We start from the raw sequence: 21,892 nt of genomic DNA, 5'->3' as shown, positions 1-21,892 counted from the left end.
CTAGATGGGTGAACCTTTAGTTTTAGTTCTCACGTGACCTTCTTGCTAATATAACTATCAGTGCTGCATGAATCCAATAGACCACTTAATCTTTTACCATCGACAGTCACAAAGGTTGCGGTTTGAGCGAGTCCTTGTGGCACAATAGTATGTGTAGCCAGTACCTGAGAATTGACCACTATTGCCACAGAGCTTGGTGAGGCCTTGGATTTGCACATCTGGGCATAATGTCCCTTCTTGGCACATTTAAAACAAGTAGGCGCACATGCTGGACAGTTATCCCATGAATGGTAAGAGAAACATTTCCGTTTTGTATTATAAGTGGCAGCCACAGCAGGTTTCTCAAGAGCAACTGGAAGTTTATCAGACAGCCTTGCTAAAGAATCCTTCTCACATACCTGCAGCTGAATGGGCCACCAGGTGGGTAGCATATGCATCATTATTATGTAGCTATGTATATCTATGTATATCTAAGCTATGTAGCTTGGATACAAACAGTCTGTAAATCCAGTTTTTTGTTTTGTAAGAGATGCTGGTGTATTGCAGGTGAGGCAATGCCAGCGATGAACATGTCACACATTGTCTCGTTTCCACACTGCTCTGCACTATGATCTCGAAAATTACAGTTTCTCTTGAACTCCAACTCCCTGAAGAAATCATCTAACGATTCTCCTGGCTTCTGCCACCTGGTAGCCTGGCAAAAACCTCATTAGGAATCTTCACATATAAACTGTCCAACTTAGAGATAGCTGAGTAAAAATGTTCACATCCTTCTATATATTCAAAAACGTTGCAAGTCACACAGCCTAATAGAGTTCTGTACTTATTGGTATTTTGTCCATGAAAAATCGTACGCCAGTGTCATCACTTCTTGGCAGTTGTCGGTGAGCTGGGGTCAGTGTCTAAGTACTTGGGCCTCCATGCCGTCTCCATGCTTGTTAATTAAGTTGAGTAAATAGCTGTGAGAATGAAAAACTTGGTGGCTGCTTTCCAAGGTTTACTCAACTTGATTGTACAGTTACAGTTAGAAGTATAAAGAAAGGCTAGAAGTTGATTGGAGGAAGAAGAATTAAGAATAACTTTGTAAAGTTACATAAAGTTTATACATTCTTTCCATGACTTTGAAGTGCTTTGCTTTTCTCCCACATTCCAAAGCTACAGGTCAGTGGGTTTGCCCTCCGTATATTGTCTGAAAATGCAGATGAGTTTGGTAATGGTATAGAATCTCAGTGGACTTGATGGGAATGTAGGCAAGATAAATGGATTAGTGTTAGTGGGTGCTTTATGGTCAGAATAGACTACTTGGCGTATACTCTATGGCAATAAGGGATTTAAGGGAACTGGGGTTAATATCGCTCCATTAACAAAGATTACCTTGGGTACAGTGGTACCAGTACCACCCCTCAACTGATCAGAGGTCCAAAAGCATGCACATACCCCTGTGGGTACAGTGGTTTCAGATACACCTCCTCATTCAGGGGTCTGGAAAGGTGTGTATAACCCCTGTTTATAGTGAGCAAATGTCTGCATCACCTGTGTGCATTAATAATTGTGTACTGTTTAATGTTCTTCCCTGTTTGGTTAATTTTTTTTCCCCCACACTCCTTTATAAATCGTGTGCATATGTTCCCACGTTTCCTTATAAATAGTGTACATATGTTTCCACACTCCCTTATAAATTGTCTCTCTTATTAATTGTTGTGTTAATAAAATTAGGTTTGATTGCAAACCCTTGTGTCCAGACTTGTCTCTCTTTGAACCCACTGAACCTAACACTTCCTCAACAAAACAACTGGCGCTGCAAGCAGGGTTCAAGGAGCTACAATGAGACAGTCATGGAGTTTTAACCATGTTGGAGTGGGAGACTGTTTTATTTTGAATATTTTATTTATGATTTTCCAAACTTAAACATTATCAGTGTCAATGTTAACAGTATCAGCATTGACTACAATTTACAATGATCAATTCTATACAAAGTTTTCTGCAGTGTTCAAGGACTTTCCATCCCATCCCCCCCACCACCAATATTTAACACTTAACTAACCACAGTTACACACGTGATTGAAGACACTCACAAGGTATGAAACAAATATTAGGGGTTTATGGGTTTGTTATGGCACGGCAGCAAGCGCTCAGGCTGCTTTCTTTTCTTGACTTTTCCTGGTTGTGGTGGGATGGACCCCCTCCCACGATTCAGGAATAGACGAGGAAGGTATGGCAGTGAGAGGGAGATTGTTTTAACTGTGTAGAAGATTGTATTGATTACTGTGTGTGTGGGTGTCCTGATGGGTGCATGGTTTATTGTGTACCTGCTCACTAACAAGGGTAGCAGCAGGTGACCCACAAATAGAAAAAGGACCCTGGGGTTGGAGTATAAAATTCCTGGGTGGACCGATAACCATCAGGGATTCAGCCATTCCACCTGTTCCACCTTTATAACATCTTCCATTGATATGAAATACTACCTCAATTTTCCTTCTCCATAATGCTGGTTAACTGTCAAATATTTTAAAATATTTATATTTTAAATAAATATCTTGAAAATTTTCTGGCTTAGCTTCAGATTTCGAATGACCAAAACATTTGGTTTTGTTTTTGTTTCACATGGTTGGGTTTTGATTTAAATACAAATTCAATCCCCTGTGTGGAAGTAACTGTTCTTAACAACAGCTGAAAGTGTACCTCAGGATGCCAGTAAAATTAAAAAAAAACAAACATAGCAGTCATCGCAAAACTGTTAATATTCATTGTCTCTACACATGAAACTGCCACCAGTTTTTTGAGAATGCTTTGTAAAAATACAGAAGAGTAGTTGAAAATTGATTATGGAGAAATATTGGGGTACAAGATCAATGCAAATAAAAGTGAAATGATGCCAATGAGTAACGCAGACTATACAGAATTTAACAAAGAATCACCATTTAAATGGCAAGAACAAGCAATCCGATACCTAGGTATCAGGTTAGATAATAATTTAAGCCACTTGTACAAACTAAATCATCAGTCACTAATAAAGAAATTGCAAGACTTAGAACATTGGAAAGAACTACCGCTAACATTGATAGGGAGGATAAATTGCATGAAAATGAATGTTTTCCCAAGGATACAATACTTATTTCAATCGTTACCAATTTCCTTAACAGAGAAATTCTTTAATGAACTAAAGAAAATAATAAGGAAATTCTTGTGAAAGGGGGGAAACCAAGGGTAGCTTTAGAAAAAATTAACAGAGAGGTATAACCAAGGTGGTTTGCAGTTACCAAACTTTAAAAATTATTATAGAGCAGCACAATTAAGGTATTTATCAGATTTTTACCAGACAAGGGAAAAATCAGACTGGACTAAGATAGAACTAGATAAAATAGGGGAGAAGGTACCGGAACATATTCTTTATAAATGGGATGAAAAGCTGGTGCAATATAAAAGCTCACCAGTATTGCATCATTTACTTAATATGGAAGAAGATCCACTTAGAAAGGAAAAAAACGAATTACCAAATACCAAAATTGTTATTGACACAAAACCCACTAATCCCTTTTACAATAGATAACCTTTCCTTTAGAGAATGGGAGAGAAAAGGAATCAAACAAATAGAAAATTGTTTTTTGGGAAATAATTTATTAACATTTTAACAGTTGAAGTACAAATATGGAATAACTCATGGTACAATGTTTGCATATCATTAACTGAAAGTTTATTTAAAGGATAAATTGGGAAACAGTTTGAGATTACCAGAAGGAAGCAGCTTTGAATATGTGATTACAGACACAATGATAATTAAAAGATTTATAACCAACATGTACATTAAGCTGCAAGATAAAGAAAATGATGAAATAAGCTATAAACCTAAACAAAAGTGGGAAAAGGATTTAAACGTAAAGATAAAAATGAAGCATGGGAAAAGTTATGTTCTGGAACTATGAAGAACATAGTAAACACAAGGTTATGCATTACACAGGTTACATATCACGCCTCAAAATTTAGAAGAATGGGATCCAACATTATCAGATAGATGTTTTCGCTGTAAGAAGGAAATGGGAACAACAATACATGCAATTTGAGCATGTACAAAAGTGAATATGTTTTTTTGGAAGATCTAAATCAGATATTAAATAAAATCACAAAAAAATAACATACCAAAAAATCCATAACATAAGAATAAAAACTAACATAAGAAGTAAGGAATTAGGCCTCAAATTGGATAAGCGCAAAAAAGATTTATTATGATAGCCTTAGCAGTAGCAATAAAATGTATAATGTCAACTTGGAAAATGGAAGAGAGCCGGAGAATACAGCAATGGTACATGGAAATGAATAAATGTATTCCATTGGAAAAAAATAACATATAATTTAAAAAATAAAGTCACATTATTTGAACAAATTTGGGAACCGTACATGGAACATAACAGAGAGGGCTTGCCTCGGACCTCCACCCCCTAAAATGATAAGAAGACAAAACGACTTGACTCAGTGTGTAAAAGTAGATGACACATTTTTCTTGTTTATTTTTCATTGTATGAAGACATTGTTTTATGGTTTTATTATATTGTATATGTTGAATATCTATTGGTTTTGGAGGGGGGAGGGTGGGAAAAAAGGGTGAAAATGCCACTGTGTATGTTTAATGAGAAACGTTTGTTATATTTTGGTTGATCTGGTTCACAGTGTGAAAAATAAAAAAATTACTACAAAAAAAGAGTAGTTGAAAATTATGCATTTTACTCTCTGGTTTGCTATGAGAACCCTTCAGTTTGCTTGGCTGCTAAATCATGCTTTATGACATCAGATAGGAACTAACATCAAAATGGGGAAGTCCAATTGCAAAGATTGTTCTGTCTTTGTGAGCAGCTTTGTTTGAAAAAGTGGTGTTACTGCCGCCACTGACTGCCAAATCTGGAAGTTGGTCTAGGTGTGGTTTAAGAAGTTCTTTTGCCCCATATTTTTCAGAACAATGTGAATGACCATATTCAAATCCAATCCCTATGGATCTGGTTATTAATTGATTCATATTTATTTGCACTACTTACAATGCTGTTAGTTTTTGTTCCATTGGTTGGTTTATTTATGTTCTCATTTATGATCTTTTTAAATATGGTGAATTGCTATGTGCCCAACTATACATATACAACCAGGTTGAACAGCAGTTCTCCAAATAGACACACATAATACGCAGTGTCACATAGTCACATATACACATGAAAATATAATTTAAAATAAAAAATATATATAAATATTTTTTGGATTTACTTGGTTAAAGGATATTGTTCATCAAACTCTCATCCTGTGGGAAGAAATTATTTCCTAGCCTCGTGATCCTGATTTTAATGATCCTATACCTCCTTCTTGATGATACTGTGTGCTGGATGGATAGGGTCCTTTTCTTTGAGCCCTATTTAAGCAATGCTCCTGGTAAATATTGTCAGTCGAGAAAAAGGAGCACAGAGATCTTGGCCATTTTGATGGCCCTCTGTATTGACTTCTGGACTGATGGTTTGCAGTTGCAGCCAGAGTACCACACAATGCAGGGAGACAGTATACTCTCAATTGTGCTCCTATAAAATGCTGTCAAGCTCAGGGCTGGTAGCCTTGCTCTCCATAACCTCATTAGGAAATGTAGGCACTGCTGCACCTCCCTAGAGTGTTGTGGATCCAGGATAGGTCATCCTTTGCATGCACACCAAGGGACTTTGTGGTCTCCATCACGGAACCATTGCTGTGTATTGGAAAGTGGTTGACCTTCATCCTCCTGAAGTCCACAATCATCTTCTTTACCTTGTCCACATTGAGACCCAGATTGTTGTTCTCGAACCATTTTAGCGAGACGCCCAACTTCTTCTCTGTAAACAGACTCATCATTGTTGCTGATGAAGCCAAATATTGTTGTATTATCCACAAACTATGATTCTGTTTTAACTGAATCTGGCAGTAAAGTCATGGGTCAGCAGCATGAACAGTAGAGGGCTGAGCACACAGTCCCACGGTGCACCAGTGCTTAGCATGATGGGACAAGTTTTGCAACCAACCTGGACTGTCATCTTTTGGTCAAGAGTCCAGAAGAAAGTTGCAGGGAAGAGTGTTTAGTCCCAATAATAACAAACTGGAATGGGTTCAATGTTGCTGGAAGGTGTGATTTGATGTGTTCTTTTACCAGTCACTCAAAGGACTTCATGATCATAGAGGTCAATGCCATTGAAGTCATTTAATTAAAATAAAAGACACAATAAATACATAAGATTGAGAATAAATATTCACATTTATCTTGGTGAAAAAAAGGTGTCTTGCAATAGTGCAGATATTCCTTTTGTGCTGTTGGGATAGTCCAGTGAACTTGTCTCCTCAGATTTCTTCACACGTAGAGGTGTTGGCATGCTGGTTGCCTCAATGTGTTGGCTCAATGAAAAGTCTTCTGAAATATGAACTCCCAGGAACTTGAAGGATCTGATTCTCTCCATTGCCTTCTCATTAATGCAGATGGGTACATAGTCCCTTGGCCTCTCCTTCCTAAAATCAACAACAAGCCTCTTGGTCTCAGTGATGTTGAGAGCAAGATTGTTTTTCTAGCAATACCCTATCAGTTTCTCAAATCTCCATTCTGTATTCTGACTTAACATTTCCAGTTTTTTGGGCAACAACAGTGGTGTTGTTTCATCGTCAGTGAATTTGTAGATTGAGTTGGAGATGAAATTTGCTACGCTGAAGCTGGACAAGATTTAAGTATTCAAAGTGTGTTTTGAAAGAAAACATTGATGCTCTTTTGGTAAATTTGTGCTCCCAGTTTCTGAGACTGACATGCAAAGGATCTTCAGAGGGGTGAATCATCAGAAAGTGTGTGGTCAAAATAGAGTACCTGGCCACATCCTTAAGGCCGCCAGGGACAACTGTCTGGAGTTTTTGTAGACATTGTCAATCTCTTACTGCTATGATGTGAGGTCCCCACCTGCTTCAAAACAACATCATACCTGTCAGTGCCCAAGAAGAGCAAGGATTCCTGTCTCAATGAGTATTGGCAAGTGGCACTTCTGTCTACCATGATGAACTGCTTCGAGAGGTTGGTAAATGAACAAATCAAATAGAGCAAATCAATTCCTGTGTCAGGAAGGTCCCACTTCAATATGCCCATTGTCACAGCAGGCCACCTTGATGGCCCTCCCCTCTGCGTTAGAATACCTGAACTACAAGAACATCTAGGTCAGGCTGTTGTTGATGACTACAGCTCCATGATAATGCCATGATAATGATGATAATCAGATTGTCATACATATAAATGAAATATTTTATGCTCCTGTTAATAAGCATCCCAAATTCCTTTTCAAACTGTTCTGTAATCTTTAAGTATTTCAGCTCCAAATTTCTTCTGTTCCACCCACAATATTCTGTATTCACACTTGGCTTGTAACAACTCCCCAAGTACATTATTTCACACATCCTTGGATTAAATTTAATTTACCATTTTTCTGTACATCTAATGACATCATCAATATCAACTGACACTAAAGATTTTTTTCCTCATTGTCAACCATGTGGCTAAATTTTATATCAACTGGAAATTGCTTTATCATGCCCATATCAAAAAAAAGTGACTGAACCAATAATGAGTTTTGTGAAACTTCACTGGCAACAGTTGTCTAGTTACAAAAAAACTTTTCAACTCTCAGTTTCATGCTCTGGAGACAATTTTGAACCAATATGAGATGATTTCTTGGATCCAAGAGCTTTTACTTTTTTAATAAGCTATGTGGGACCGAGTAAAGGTTCTGTTAAAATTAATGTAGACTAAGTTAAATGCATTACTCTTCGTTACAACAAAAAAAATGAGACTCTGAAACATGTTCTGCTGTTAATCCACAATGAATGCCTTTAATTAATCTGTTCCTTTCTTAAATTAAGGCACCTCAGAAGGGATTCCAATAATTTGCCCACAATTTGTTGAAGTAACTGACCTGGTTTATCCCTTCCTCTCCTTCTAAACAATGGTACAATGTTATCAATTTCCCAGTCCTTTGGGTCAAAATTCAATAATATTTCTGAAAGCATTATTGAAGTATATACATTGCTCAGACAGCAGGAATTCAAGGGCAACCTGGATGAGTAAATAAATGGTGCTTTGCCAGGAATCCCATTTCCCAAGAATAAATGGATTTTAGTTTTCCATTGCAGTTGCTGGTCAATTCATAAATATCATTGCCAAATGCTGCTCTAAAAATATTTTTTTTTGTATTTTCTCAACTGGATTGCCTTGTTTAAATTGATGCATACAGTTATGAATATTTCAAAGGTAACCCAAAATTATTTTAAAAACTGACAGTTTTCTTCAGATTTTCCCAGTTCATTGTAAAATTAGAATAATGATTACTCTATTTAAGCAAATTCTTTTTCTATATTTAAATTTTAGCATAATTGTACCATTTTATAGAAACATCTCTCTCACTGCACAAGTAGTCTTGTTTCTTCAGTAACTATGAATTATCTGTTTTACCACTGTTATCACCTGCAAATCCTTATATTCATAGAATTGTTCAGCACAGAAACAAAGTCTTATGTCCCACCTATTTATGCTGACCATAGTGCTTATTTTCACCAATTCTCTTTGCCTATATTAGGCCTATATCCTACTATGCCTTTAAATTTGTTTATCCCATTATGCTTCATACTTCAGAAGAAGGATTCTTCTGCAAGCAGTCTAACAGCTTAACTCTTAACATACATAAAGCCAAAGAAGTGGAACAGAGTATGGATGCAGAAATAAATTGGATTTTGCTCTTTGGACAACATCTGTACTATCATTTCAAATATGGAAATTTGCTCTGATGGTTTTTCTTATCAGGCAGCACATTACCTCCACAACCATACAATAAAGAATTGTCAAGGGGTAAAGTCCTGAACACTGCTGATTTTAGAGCCCTCTCAGACTAGATCTTATTACAAACTCTGGACTATTACATTGCCAGTTTTGACTGAGTCACTGCAACATTTCTGTACAGACTAATTCCAGCGTGCCCCTGATTTCAGTTTGACTGCAGCCATAACCTACTCTCACTAGAACAATTATTACCTTCTTTCATAAGAATGAGTTAACTATAAACAACGATAGTAGTGATCCATAACTATTTAATTGACTGAACATATTACATTTTAACAAGCAAAATAATAAAATGGAACTATTTACCGCTTTTATTCAGACGAATAAACAAAACTAAACGTACATCTGATTTATTTGCTCAAGGGTGCTTTTCTAGGTCCATTTCAACCCAGAATTTCTGAACCCACCACTCCCATCTCCGGCACCATAGTAACGAACAACCTGACAGCAACCATTTGACGGTGACGTAATTGGGCAGCTTGTCTGTCAATGGCTAGCATGGTCAACCAGGTGACGTAACTTCCTGTAGCAGTTCGGTTGGTGACGCAGTGTCGTCTAATCATTAGCGAAGAAAATATACTGGGTGGAATAAAAAAAGTCGAAACGTAAAGAAAGCAATTCTAGAAGAATATTAGATTGCTTGAATAAGTTAAAGCAGAATTTTCCGACGTGACGGCTAGAAATAGACGATCCCGGGGTTGTCGGTGCCGAGCTCCGTCGCTTGGGCCCGAACAAGTAAGTGCGGAATCGGCCTGAGTTTGACTTCAAGCGGTCGCGATTTTAATCCCCGCGAATGGTTTGCACTGAGCATGTGCGGGCGGGCAGGGAGAGCAGGCACCGCGCCTGCGCAACGGTCGCAATCAGCTGTGGTCCGCTGCAGGGCTGCGGGGATGGAGCATTGTTGGGAGGGTTGTCACTTTTGAAATAAACAGTCAACCCTTTGAAATAAGAATTGCTGCACTCAATCACGACGTCCTGTGTAAACATTCTCAGATAGCCGGCACATCACTGGTTCCTAAACAATCGTACAAGTCTTTCTCTGTAATGGTATTTTAAAATTGTATGGTCAACCGGCAGAAAGTGAGCACGGAATTAAAAGTTTCTGCGGAATTGTGTAACTTGCGCCCTATTGTCGCAATCGACCGAGAAATGAACGTTTCAGTTCGGACAAATGTTTTGGTTTCTGTACCAGACTTTTAACAGCGCCGTGGCTCTCTGGTTTTGTTTTTGGGTGGTGGCAGAGATCGTATTTCGAGATTTAGATTTTTCTTGACGTTAAACTACGCAGCGTGTATGGCACTGTTTTTTAGGAAGTTTCTCTGTATTTTGCGCCCGTGCTGAGGCAGCGGAATTTGGTATTTAATCGCCCCACCTTAATGGCTGTGGGGGGTTGGAGGACCTTTGACCATTACAATGCACTATTCGTTTTTTTCAAAAAAAAGGAAGTACGGACGAAATATTAGAGATGGTCTGTTTCTGATTTTATGCGCTTCTGGAGGTGTTCGTTTCCTCACAGAATACTCTTCTAATGGAAAATTCTGTAGTTTGCCAACTATTTATTGAACTCTGTATATCATTTAATCATGAGGATTATTCTTAACCCCCCGCCCCACCCCCATCGTGATTCTTTTGGGCTTAGACTTTTCAACAGACTGTCGCCCGAAGGATTCTATCAATCCATTATAATTCCCTATTAAACTGGGGAGTTCATCCAATGCTTGTGGTATTTTAGGAAGATAGCGACATTAGGGATCAATCGTGAAAGCTTGTTGCTTGACCCTCCTGCATTCAGCCAGCCTGATTCAGATCATCTAATTCTTCAGAAAACGTTAGTCAAACCTTATCGAGGCTGTTCAAGATGTTTACTTTCTTGTATTACATTAATCCTAGTGATATAAAATTTTGCTGTTCTGTTTTTATTTGTAAATTGGTCATGATTAATGATAGTTGCACGTTAACTAAAGCTTTAATTGTAATAAATTACCATTATTTTAATTTTGATCATTTCAAACAGTTTTAATAGATAATTATTTTGAACATCAGATGCTTAGAAAAAAATGGTTTTGATAGGAGCCTAACAGTCATTTAACCCTCTGAATTTGGCCATCTTAAGTTTTTGCCAGCAGGTTTATGAGTGAGTGATGACAATGACTCAGCAGAGTCATGCCATTGATGATTTCCAATGGCCATTTGATAGTTTCTGGGGATTCATGCTAAGTACATATACTGCAGTAAACCTGCACGATTACGGTACTGATTTAAAGTTGCTTAATTTTGAGTTGATTATCGTTGTAGATAAGCTAAGAATTTTTAGTAGTTCAAGAAATTCAGCACAAATATTTGTCTAGCAAAAGGTGAACTTGTGAATTGAAAAGGATTTGGCCAAGGCAAGTTGCAATCTCAGATTTACTGAATATTCTAATGAAATAAAAAAAGGGTCATGACTGAGTTGAAACTAGATGTACATTTGATAACCAAAACCAGATGTTTTTGAATGAAGATGATATTTGCATTTTGGTCACCACAAAAATGTAATAAACTTTAATTTTCCTCTTTTCCAATATTTACATATACAGATCTTTGACAATGCCATGAGATATCCATTGTTCAGTCCTATCCATACAATAACTGAACCTTTCATTTCCTGCACCTCAGTTTGACTAAACAGTATGGGTCATCATCAAATTTTCTAAAAGCATTTGAAAACTAAGGCTTCTGCATTCAATGATCTCATCAGGGATATTTTCAACACACTTGCTATTTAATACTTTGTTTTCCATTTTTGATATTTAGTTTATTTACAGTTGTCAGTTACCTTTTTTCCTCTGTTAAGATGTTGGGCATTAAGGAAAAATGGTGTTTCATGGATTAATGTGAAGACAGTAAAACTTTTGAAAATGAAAGATCATGTTAGACCTTTGGAGCCATCTTTCAGGACACAGCTGCAGTTTCATAAATGTAATAATGAATGATGGCAATTTGTGATTCCTTGTTGTATAGTAAGGTCTTTAGAGAGGATATTGCAAGAGAACTGTTATATGAGTCAGTTTGGATGGAAATCAGGAACTAAAAAGTAGTCACATTGATGAATGCATACTGCGGGGCACCAAACTGGAAGCTATAGGATCAAATATATTAGTGATGTCTGTAAAAATAGCAAGCTGTTATTGTAGGTGATTTCAACTTTCTCCAACATTGACTGGGAATGCCAAAGTGTTAGAGGATGGGATGAAGTAAACTTTGGCATGAAGTATGAAGTATGTCCAAACCTTTCTACAGCAATTTGTGGATAGACTACAAAGGAAGTGGCAATGTTGGACCTTGTATGAATGAAGCTTGTTATGTATCAGTAGGGGAAGACTAAGGACCATTGATCACAGTTCCATTAGCTTTAAGATTGTTATGAAGAAGGATACACTGGTTCTCAAGTTAGAATCCTTAATTAGGGCAAGGAAAACATTGACAGGTTTCGGCAGGAGTTAGCAATAGTTGACGCAAATATGAGAGAGCAAGAGCACAACTGCCAAATGGGAGGCTTTTGAGGGTGTGATATAGAAGGTCCAGGATGGACATGTATCAAGGTAAAGAAACCCTTGTTTATGAGCTGTTTATAGAGATTCTAATCAGCAAATCACTGATCTTTCAAAAGGAAGCATGTAACAGATGCAGGCACACAGGTTTGAGGGAATCTCTTGAGAAATGTAAGGAATGAAGGAGCATAGTGAAGAGGGAAATAAGGAGGGCTAAGAGGTTTTAACAGACAATTTAAAGGAGAATTCAAAACTTTCCCAAATATATTAAGAACAAAAAAGGTCAAGAGGGAAGTAATAGGTTCCCTTAAGGATCAGGAGCAGTGCTTTTGTGTAGGACTGAGGAGGTGGGAAAGATTTTAATGTATATTTTATGAATGTGTTTATTGTGGAGCAGGAGTGGGTGGTAACTAAAAATGGCCCGTGGCAGTAGTGGTGTTAAGTCTTGGATTGTATCAAGGTAGATGAATCTCCAGACTAGGAGCATCCAAGAACATTGTGGGAAAACCAGATGGATACTGTAGGGGGTGTGACAGACATTTTGAAGTCATCAATGAGGACAGAAGTTCCAAAGAATGGCAATGTGGGGCTGCTGTTTAAAAAGCTCTGTAAGAGTAATCCAGGTAAAAATAGACCTGTTGGTCTAACATTAATGGTTGGGAAACTGCTGAAGAGGATTTTTATCAATGCCCAGATGGCCAGTGTGAATTTGTGGGTGGGAAATTCGAATCACAGATGATGGAGTTTTTAGAAGAGATGATATAGAGTGTAGATGAAGGCAAAGTTGCTTATGTTGTGTTTGTATGTCTTTTAGTAAAGAGTTTGATTTAGTCCCATGTGGTACATTGGACTGGAAGATTAGGGCAGATGGGACAGAAGGTCAGCCAGTCAATTAGATTTAAAAAAAGGCTTTGTAATGGGAATCAGAGAATGGTTGTAGAGGTCATTTTCTCAGTCTGGTGTGTTTCGGTACTTCAGTATGAGGACCCCTGTTTTTTTGTCATGTACATAACTGATTTGGACAAGAATGCTTGTAGCAAAGTAACAAGTTTTCTGATAACATGAAACTTCGTTATGGTGGACAATGAAGAAGTTTGTGTGTGTGTTTACAACGGGATTTGGATCAGATTGGGAACTGGGCTGAGGAATGGGTGATGCAGTTCAACTCTAAAGTGTGAGGTGATCTATTTGGGTAAATCTAACTTTGCAGGACTTGTTCTTTCAGTCACTTCTGTTAACAGTGAAATGGAGCAGAGGGACCTAGAGAGGTCCTCTTTAAAGATGGCAACAAATCTGGACAGAGAAGTGAAAAAAGCTTTTGGGATGCTTGTCTTCATCGGTGAGGGAATTGAATACAGGTGATGTGTCATGTTGAAGTTGTACAAGACATTGGTGAGGCCACTCTTGGAATATTGTGTACATCTTTGGTCACCTAGCTATAGGAAGGATATTATAAAGTTGGAAAGGGGGCAGAAGAGATTTATGAAGTTGTTGCCAGGATTAGTGGAGCTGAGATGAGAGACTGGAAAAACTAGACCTGTTTTCCTTGGAGGTTGAGAGTTTTTAAATTGAGGCCTGTAAAATTATAAGGGGAATGGAGACTCTTTCCTCGAGAAGGAAAATCTATACGGTGAGGGAGTCTGATTTAAAAGGGATGTGAGGGGACAGTTATTGACTCAACGGTGGGTAAATGGAATGAGCTGCCAGGCAAAGTGGTATGAACTTCTTAAAGAAACATTTGGATATTGAAGGAGTATGTATGTTATGCAGTTGAATAGTACATTGTTTGGCATGGAAAAGCTCGGCCTGTTTCCATGCTGTATGACCCTGACTCTGAAACCGCAAAATATTTTCTTTGAATTATTTTGTATTTTCGCAATTGTATTCACAAAGAGAAGCTGAATAATTCTACAAAAATTGTAAATTTAGCCTTGACTTAATTTAAAAATAAATTAACGGAAGTTAATCAGGCCATTGGATCTATGCCTGCACCCAATTCCTTTTTGATCATTTTTGCAATCAATCTCCACTAAAGGGTACTCAATTAACTTAACAGCTAGTATTTGGAATGTTAGAAACCCACATTAAAAAATGTAAATTCTGCACAGATGCGCTATTAGCCTTTTTTAAGAGCTGGATTTGGAGATGATGATGCTTTCTACTGACCTTGAAAAAAGGTATCCCAAATGGGGTGGGTGGGTATATGTTTTTCTGTTAGCTGATGTCAATTTAAGAAGAGCACAGCATTCAAGGGTTGTCATTGATGTGGCTGTAAGGCAAGAGAGCTTGCTCATCAGCAGTTGGTCTCTGGATTAAAAGATTATTCTTTTATACTGACAGTTGTATTATGTTATGGAGATTGAATACTTTCTTGACAATCCCACCCACCCAAGAAGAAAGATCAAATCATGAGCTATCTATTGGCCAAAGTGTTAAATTTTCTCTGAAGAAAGTTCTGTGGGATTCTCTCTCACTGCTCCCTTTCTTGTGTATCTTTATCTTTGCTATATAAAGTATATTGTTTGACCAGCTGAGTTTTTCCAGCATTGTGTTTTTAGTTCAACCATGGTATCTGCAGATTTTTCAGTTTTACTTTTGAATTTGATCTTTCTGCTTCCTAATATGTAGTTGAAAATTCCTGAGGGAAATTTGTGGAATAAATTTTTTATGAGTGTATGCATATCTTAGTTGGATGTGATTAACCAGATTTCTCGAGTATTTGATAATAGTATCCACATTGTTACTAGTTAGTTTAAGATATGAGTTCTTTATAGTTATCCCTTCAGTACCTTTTCACAAATTTTTTTGCATTGCATATTAAGAATGTTATCTGTTTTCCCTTTTCAGGTTAATTGCCAAGAAAGATTGGACAAATTCTGTGTTTCTTCAATGAGGAACTACAGGTTGATCTTTTGCCACAATCTCAAGCAACCATAGCTGGCTAAAAAAATGCTTATTCACTAAGGGTGATTGGTGTATAAGTTATTTTTTTCATTGGGTGTCTGTGCTCAAAGGTAGGTTTCCAGATTAGAGCAATATATTTTTTGATCAGTTGACTCGGCTTTTATAAAAACTCTGAAAATCCTTTAATAATTTATTACCTGGTACTTGGTGTGTGTTTTGATGTGTTTTTATAGAATTTTCCGAAGCTATCTTTTTGTGAGATGATGTTATAGAATATTTATAGAATATCCTTGAAAAGTATACTTGGGGAAAATTTGAAAGGAGGAAACCCTGTGGAGTAGACAGAAAATTAATTGTAAAATATATTTTAAAAAAAAGCTTCAAAAAATTGATGTTTTAAATGAGTGATACCTTTTTTAAAAAGTGTACTTTAAATCTAAGTGTCAACTTTCATGTATCCTGGATGCTTCTGAGTTTCTAAACCTGCTTCTCATTTAGCAGCTTGTGCTAATGTGTGCATCTGCAGTGTATTTTTTTTGTCGATTTTGGAACCTAAATAATAAATGTTTCTATAGAGAATTGGGAGTGTAGTACTTAATTTGCAACTCTAATAAGATTTGGGAATCAAATTTATGAAATATTGTGAAAATTCCAAATTGGATAGTAAAAATGCACAAAACTGGTGGTTGCTTTGAATATGCTGTGGATCTTAATGCATTGTTACTTACCATGACATCTCTATTATTACAAAGAAGCTAACTAAAAGTGAGCAACACAATAGAAAACAAAGTAATTTTGTTGCTCTCCTTTGTGCTCTCTCACATAGATTTCTTAAGTGTTGCAAGCCTGAATCTAATGTGAGGATGCTTTTTTTTTAAAGACCTAAATGGTTAAATTGAATTTAAAATGAAATCCTTGAATGTCTTTTATTCCAGAGAGCCGATATTTGCACAATTTTATTTTGTCAATTATTTTAAAATAACAAAGAGCTCAAACAATGCAGATGGCTTAAGCTAGAGTGGCAGATAGTCTTGGTTTCAGTTTAGACTTTGAATTCCATCCTTGCCCATGGGATGGTTCCTTTATTACTAAAAATCAAGGTCTGGAAATGTTCTTATGGAGAATTTTCTTCACAATATCAGAGTTATTGCTACAACATTTTTTTTTTGCAAGAGCAAATTAAATATTTATGGTATCTAAAGAACTAGAGGTAAACCAGAAACATTTATGTATTTAGACATACAGCACGGTAACAGGCCATTTCAGCCCACAGGTCCATGCTGCCCACCCCAGTATGTTTTTAAAAGTGGGAGGAAACGAGCCCCTGGAGAAAAATACATGCAGACATGGGGAGAACATACAAACTCTTTACAGACAATGTGGGATTTGAACCCTGGTCTGGTCCTAATTGCTGACTCTGTAAAGGCATTGCACTAACTGCTAAGCCAACTGTGCTGTACCTTGCCAACCGATGCTTGGGTTTGGGATGGGATCCAGTACAGGAATTTGAATATTTTAGACCCTCAGCTGGCAGAGTGCGAGTTTAAAAACAAGGCTTGTATTGGATTTCATAGTAACAATGAAAAGTTGGTGACAAACTGTTTTCTTTTAGCAGTTTTGTTAATGCAGGAGAAAAATTTTTGGGAGCTTAACTGTCTATTGCTGGCTGTATTTTTGCCCTCCCCCCACCCCTCTGCCTCTGTTGCTTTCTTTTAGAAAGGAAGGGTCTTCAATTTGAACTGTTAAATGTTTCCCTTTCTACAACTGCTGTCTTGAGTTTTTTTAGTATTTTATTTTTTAAAGATGATGTTCTAATTTAAAACTATCACAATAGTAGATTTGGGGTGTACAGTTTCTAAGATTTTAAGGTTGTTTTGAAACAAATTGGTGAAGGGAATTGTATTTTTCTTTGGCTCTTATTCTAGACAAAAGTTTTATTTTGGAAATCCAAAAGTCTATGACAAGTACAGAGACACAGGGCTGGTTAGAGAAACTCAAATGGAAATGCATGATTTTCTTCTCTCTTCCCATTGTTAAGTTTCTTTTAATCACTTGGCAGTCTGAATTTTCATTATCTTAATGTTTATAGTATACCATCTACTCAATCCAATGTTGTCAACAGCATCTTGTCTTTGCATAATAATTCAAAACTCTGTGAGCTGTTCCAATACCTGCAACTGTTTTCCCCATTCTATCCTGAATATACCACCACCTCTGTAATCTGCCGAGCTAAGGCCTTACCTAAATTGAAATACCATAGAAATTATGATTCTACAATATCAGACCTTTATTGCAGATGGCTGGAATTGTCTAGCCAGATTCAAGGTATCCTGGTCTCCATGTTGGGTACTCTCCATCTTTCTGATCTCTCATAGCCATTTCCAAGCTACCTGTACGTCCACTTAATCCTAAACCTTAGACTTGCTTGTTTCTGCTGCAAACCAAATCAATTATATCTTTTAATTTAATTTTATTTACAGCAGGATAGAAGCTGATTCTGGGCATTTAAACGTGCCACCCAATTACACCTAAATTGACCAACAATCCCTGTACGTTGTAGAGGGTGGGAGGAAACTGGAGCACCTGTAGGAAATCCCATGCAGACATGGGGAGAATGTACAAACTTCTTGCCAACAGTGCTAACTTTAAACCTGGGTTTCTGGTGCAGGGATGCTGATTGGGGGTAAAAAATGAACAACTGGGGCAAAATGATCTAATGATATTATTTAAAAGGTTTTAAATTATAAGAGTTAATATTTTTGAACCAGAAACAAGTGAACCAACTGAAATTTGCTAATTACTTTCCATTTAAGTTTGTGCCTTGACTGTAAATTTTAAAAGTTTATCATATGATTTTGGTGGCTTTATTTTATGAGGCCAATTTTATGTAATGACAACAAATGTGAAAGATCACTTAAAATAGTCTTCTCTACATCGGAGAAATTGGGCACAGACTGGGAGATCGCTTCGCTGAGCACCTTTGCTCTGTCCTCACCCGTGACAGAGACATCCAGTAGCCAACATTTTAGTTCTGTGTCACACTCCCATACTTGCATTTCTCTCCATGGTCTTATGTACTATCCCACCAAGACCACCTGTAAGTTGGAGGAACAATGCCTGATTTTCTGTCTGGGCACTCCAGCTAGAAGGCATTAACATTGACTTCTCTGATTTCTGCTAACCTACTCTCCATTCTCCCTTCCCTTCCCCCGTCTTTTTTCCCTCAGCTCTTCCTCCTTCCCTCTCTATTCACCCAATCATCCCTCCTCTCCTTGCTTGCTGCTGTCGCCTCCCTCCCTCTCTTCTCCACCTATTACTTCCTGCCTTTGTGACCATACCTTCCCCATTCTTTTATTTGGACACCTGCCAACATTTTTCCATATCTTGATAAATGGCTCAAGCCTGAAAAGTTGGTTATATATTTTTACCTTTGCTATATAAAGGACCTGCTGAGTTTCCAGCGTTGTGTTTTTACTTCAACCACAGTGTCCACAGATTTTCGTGTTTTACTACTTAAAATCATAGTTGGATAGTACAGTGGAGGCCCAGTAACCCACTGGGCACAGGCCCTTTGCGGAGCAATTTAGTAAGTCTTATTCACTGCTCTTTATTTGTCTTCCTGTATTTTAAAAATATTTAAGTATTTATCCAGTTCCATAATTTTCCCTTCACTGCACCTGTGGTTAGCACATTCCAGATCATGGCCTTTATGTATTACTTGTACAGTACTTAAAATTTTGTAGGTTGCCTCACCATCTTTTGCTTGTTGCTATCATTCTGTCTTTGCTGCTTGATACTTCAATCATACTATTTGCCCTCTCTGAATTCATCAAGATTTTGTACATCTCTCTCTCTTCACCCTTCCTCATTTTGTCTGGAAGTGGTTGAATTTCTTTAGTTCTAGATTTATCAGATATTTATGGAGGTTTAATCGCATTTGAGCTGTTAGCCCATTTTTACAACCAGTTCTGCGAACATCAAGACTCCAGTCTCCCTGTTCCTGCACCCATTGGAAAATTATTTTGTAGTGGCCCACAGAAGTAATCGCAGACCAACACAAGATGGCAATTGAATGGGCTGTATGAGGCATCAGGAGTGTGTTCCCGTGGGCTGCTGCAAAACGGGCTCTGCCAGCCAATTGCCGGCGATGGATCACGGAAGGGCCAATTGGCGCCTAGGGTGACACAAACCACACTCATTGATGAGGCTGCAGCAAAATGGTCCAATCCAGCCAATCGCCGACAGTGGGTCGTGAGAACACCAATCAGAGCCTGAAGGAACACCGATCATGCCCGTAAGTCACATGGCAGCCAAGGACACCCTGACTATATAAGAAAGCAGCCAGTTCATTTACTCAGTGTCAGCTGCACTCCTTGTGTGTGACTTATTCCGAGCTATAACCTCAAGACATGCCACAATTTAATCTCTATTGCCTCTTGTTTGTTCATGCTGAACTATCACTTTGTGACCTTCAGCATTGAACTTCATCTGCTCTTATTGTATTCTTTTGAAGTCTCCAGCTATTTTCAATGTTTATCCTGCAAACCCATGTCTAAAATATTTCACATCAATCAAAATTGGCAAATTGACCCCCAGGGAATGCCACTATGTACTGGAAGAGCAACCGCTTACCATGACTTTGCTGCCACTGGCTCTTGGTCCGTGGGTTTCAGTTTTGTAAACAAAACCTGTCTTGCTTTATTTCCTACTGTTTTTGAAAATTCAAATACTATGACATCTATTACATTTTCCACATGAGCACTATTTGTTAGCTCATTAAAATGACAAATTGGGTTAGTTAAACATGATTTGACTTTAACAAATTCAGACATGGTCACAAGAAAAACCGTGACAAATACAACTCTATAATTGCTTTAAGAAAAGCAAGCAAATGGCCTTTTCTGTGCTAGTTATGTACTGTATGCAAGAAGGCCACCAGACCAAGGACTGTGCAGAGAGCAAATGCTGCAACTTGTGTGGAGAAGCACATCTCTTCAAAGCCTGTCCAAAACGTGTCACCACCCACGCACAGGCAATACAAGGGTAAACAGTCAACATCAAAGTGAGGTCAACATACAACTACGGCAGAGACCCCAGTACAGATAGAGGTCAGAGGAGTAAGGAGGTGCCAAACATGTGCAGTTCCAACCTCCAGTCCCCAGTCATGAGGCTGGAGGTCCTTCCTGAAGATGCAATGTCGATGGAGAAGAGAATGTGGAGGAAGAATGGCAGATTATCAGGAACCAAAGGGAATTACACCAAATCCAGACTGACCTCTTTAGGCAGTTGAGTGGAGTGGATTTAAGAGGAATTTGGAGGAAATAGTCTTTTAGGATCATCTTCTGATCTGGAGTCTGCACAGTGGAGCAGGATGAGACATGGTCACCCTCCTTCCAAAAGATTCACTGAAGGTGATCCATAGCCTAAAGGAAGAGGATGACTGAGTCACAGTCTTGCAGACTGACATATTGAGAATTAGTAGATCCTTAAATATGGACTGCATGACACGAAGGCCACAGGCAGCACAGCCTCGCAGAACTTCCTGTCTTCTATCACTGAAGTCTTAGATGATTTCAAGCGGGAGAGTCTGGACCAGCCAAGGACCCTGGGAGAGCTGACAAACTCCATTTGTTCCTTTTGGTTAAGTAAATTCCTAGAAGCGATAGCTTACCCACTAAGTTGTACACGGCTCTGTGGGACTGGGGGGATCAGGATCTTCTGGAATGTACAACCCTATGCTGCTGGCAGGCAGTATATCAGACTCCATGAGGAAGGGCATCATCACCCTCCTCTTTAAAAGGAGTGGGAAGAAGGAGGGTATCAGGAATTGGAGACTCATATCATTGTTAAATGTTGACTACAAAATCCTGTCCAAGGTCATTGCCTGTTCTCCTGTCTTGTGTTCTGCTTAGAGGCCTTTGCAGAATCCATTGGGAAGGATTGGGGTATTAGGGGGTTGGGTGATGTTGCCAGATAGTGGAGGGATTCTGGTCAAAGCCTCCCTGAAAATTGATGATGTTGCTGCCTTCTATTCAGGCACATGATTGGTCTGCAGACTGATCAGCATCTGTCCATAGCAGGAAGAAGACTGAGGCAATACTGTTCATTAACTGATCTGATCAGTCTGCCTTTCCCTTGTCATTAAGATCTGACCACATGAAAGTGCTGTGGATCTGGTTTGGAGAGGCCAAAGCGTGTAGAAAAAAAAATGGTTGGACTGATAGCAAAGATCCACCAGAAGTTGGTTATGGGGAATGGTGCTCCCTCTCAATAACAGGGAAGAACCTGATCATCAAGTGCAAAATGCTCTCAGTATTGCTGCATGTGGCGCAGGTGTGGCTCATTCTCTGCACCTCTGCCTTGGTGGTCACCAGAGAGCAGTTTCTTGGTTTATAAGGGTCCAAATGGTAACTATGTACAAGTGATCAGACATCAGGGGCAAGGGCATACTAAATGTGGCCTTCATCCTGATGATCAAATTCATGTGTGGCTGCATCAGTCTGTGTGGGGAACCAAAATACAAGGGTTATGTGCTGAAGTTCTCAGATACTGCGAAGAATGGGTCTGGCCTCATTACTGCACAATATCCCAGTCAGCT

General features: G+C 38.3%; 2 protein-coding genes across 6 annotated transcripts in view; one reads left to right on the top strand and one right to left on the bottom strand.

The window, feature by feature from the left end:
* The window catches only part of LOC138743332 (thymosin beta-12-like), a 30,765-nt gene that overhangs the window by 5,173 nt on the left and 3,700 nt on the right, over positions 1 to 21,892 (bottom strand). Inside the window, exon 1 of one of the 5 annotated variants that reach the window (XM_069898519.1) lies at positions 9,167 to 9,718. The exons of 2 other annotated variants lie outside the window; for them this stretch is intronic. The gene's annotated coding sequence lies outside the window, so the exon portion shown is untranslated. Of the gene's footprint in view, positions 1 to 9,166; positions 9,719 to 21,892 lie in introns of those variants that run through there. 2 more of the 5 variants (XM_069898516.1, XM_069898518.1) reach the window with 2 other exon arrangements.
* Positions 15,302 to 21,892, top strand: part of fam13b (family with sequence similarity 13 member B) — a gene marked incomplete at its 5' end in the record, with an annotated part of 93,152 nt that continues 86,561 nt past the window's right edge. The window contains one exon of the mRNA XM_069899021.1: positions 15,302 to 15,404. Within this exon, the coding sequence (XP_069755122.1) occupies positions 15,302 to 15,404 (103 nt within the window). The remainder of the gene's footprint in view (positions 15,405 to 21,892) is intronic.

Source organism: Narcine bancroftii, chromosome 9, assembly GCF_036971445.1.
Source record: "Narcine bancroftii isolate sNarBan1 chromosome 9, sNarBan1.hap1, whole genome shotgun sequence".
NCBI lineage: Eukaryota > Metazoa > Chordata > Chondrichthyes > Torpediniformes > Narcinidae > Narcine > Narcine bancroftii.
The sequence above is the reverse complement of the archived record's forward strand: the minus strand, read 5'-3'. Positions and strand labels throughout refer to the sequence as shown.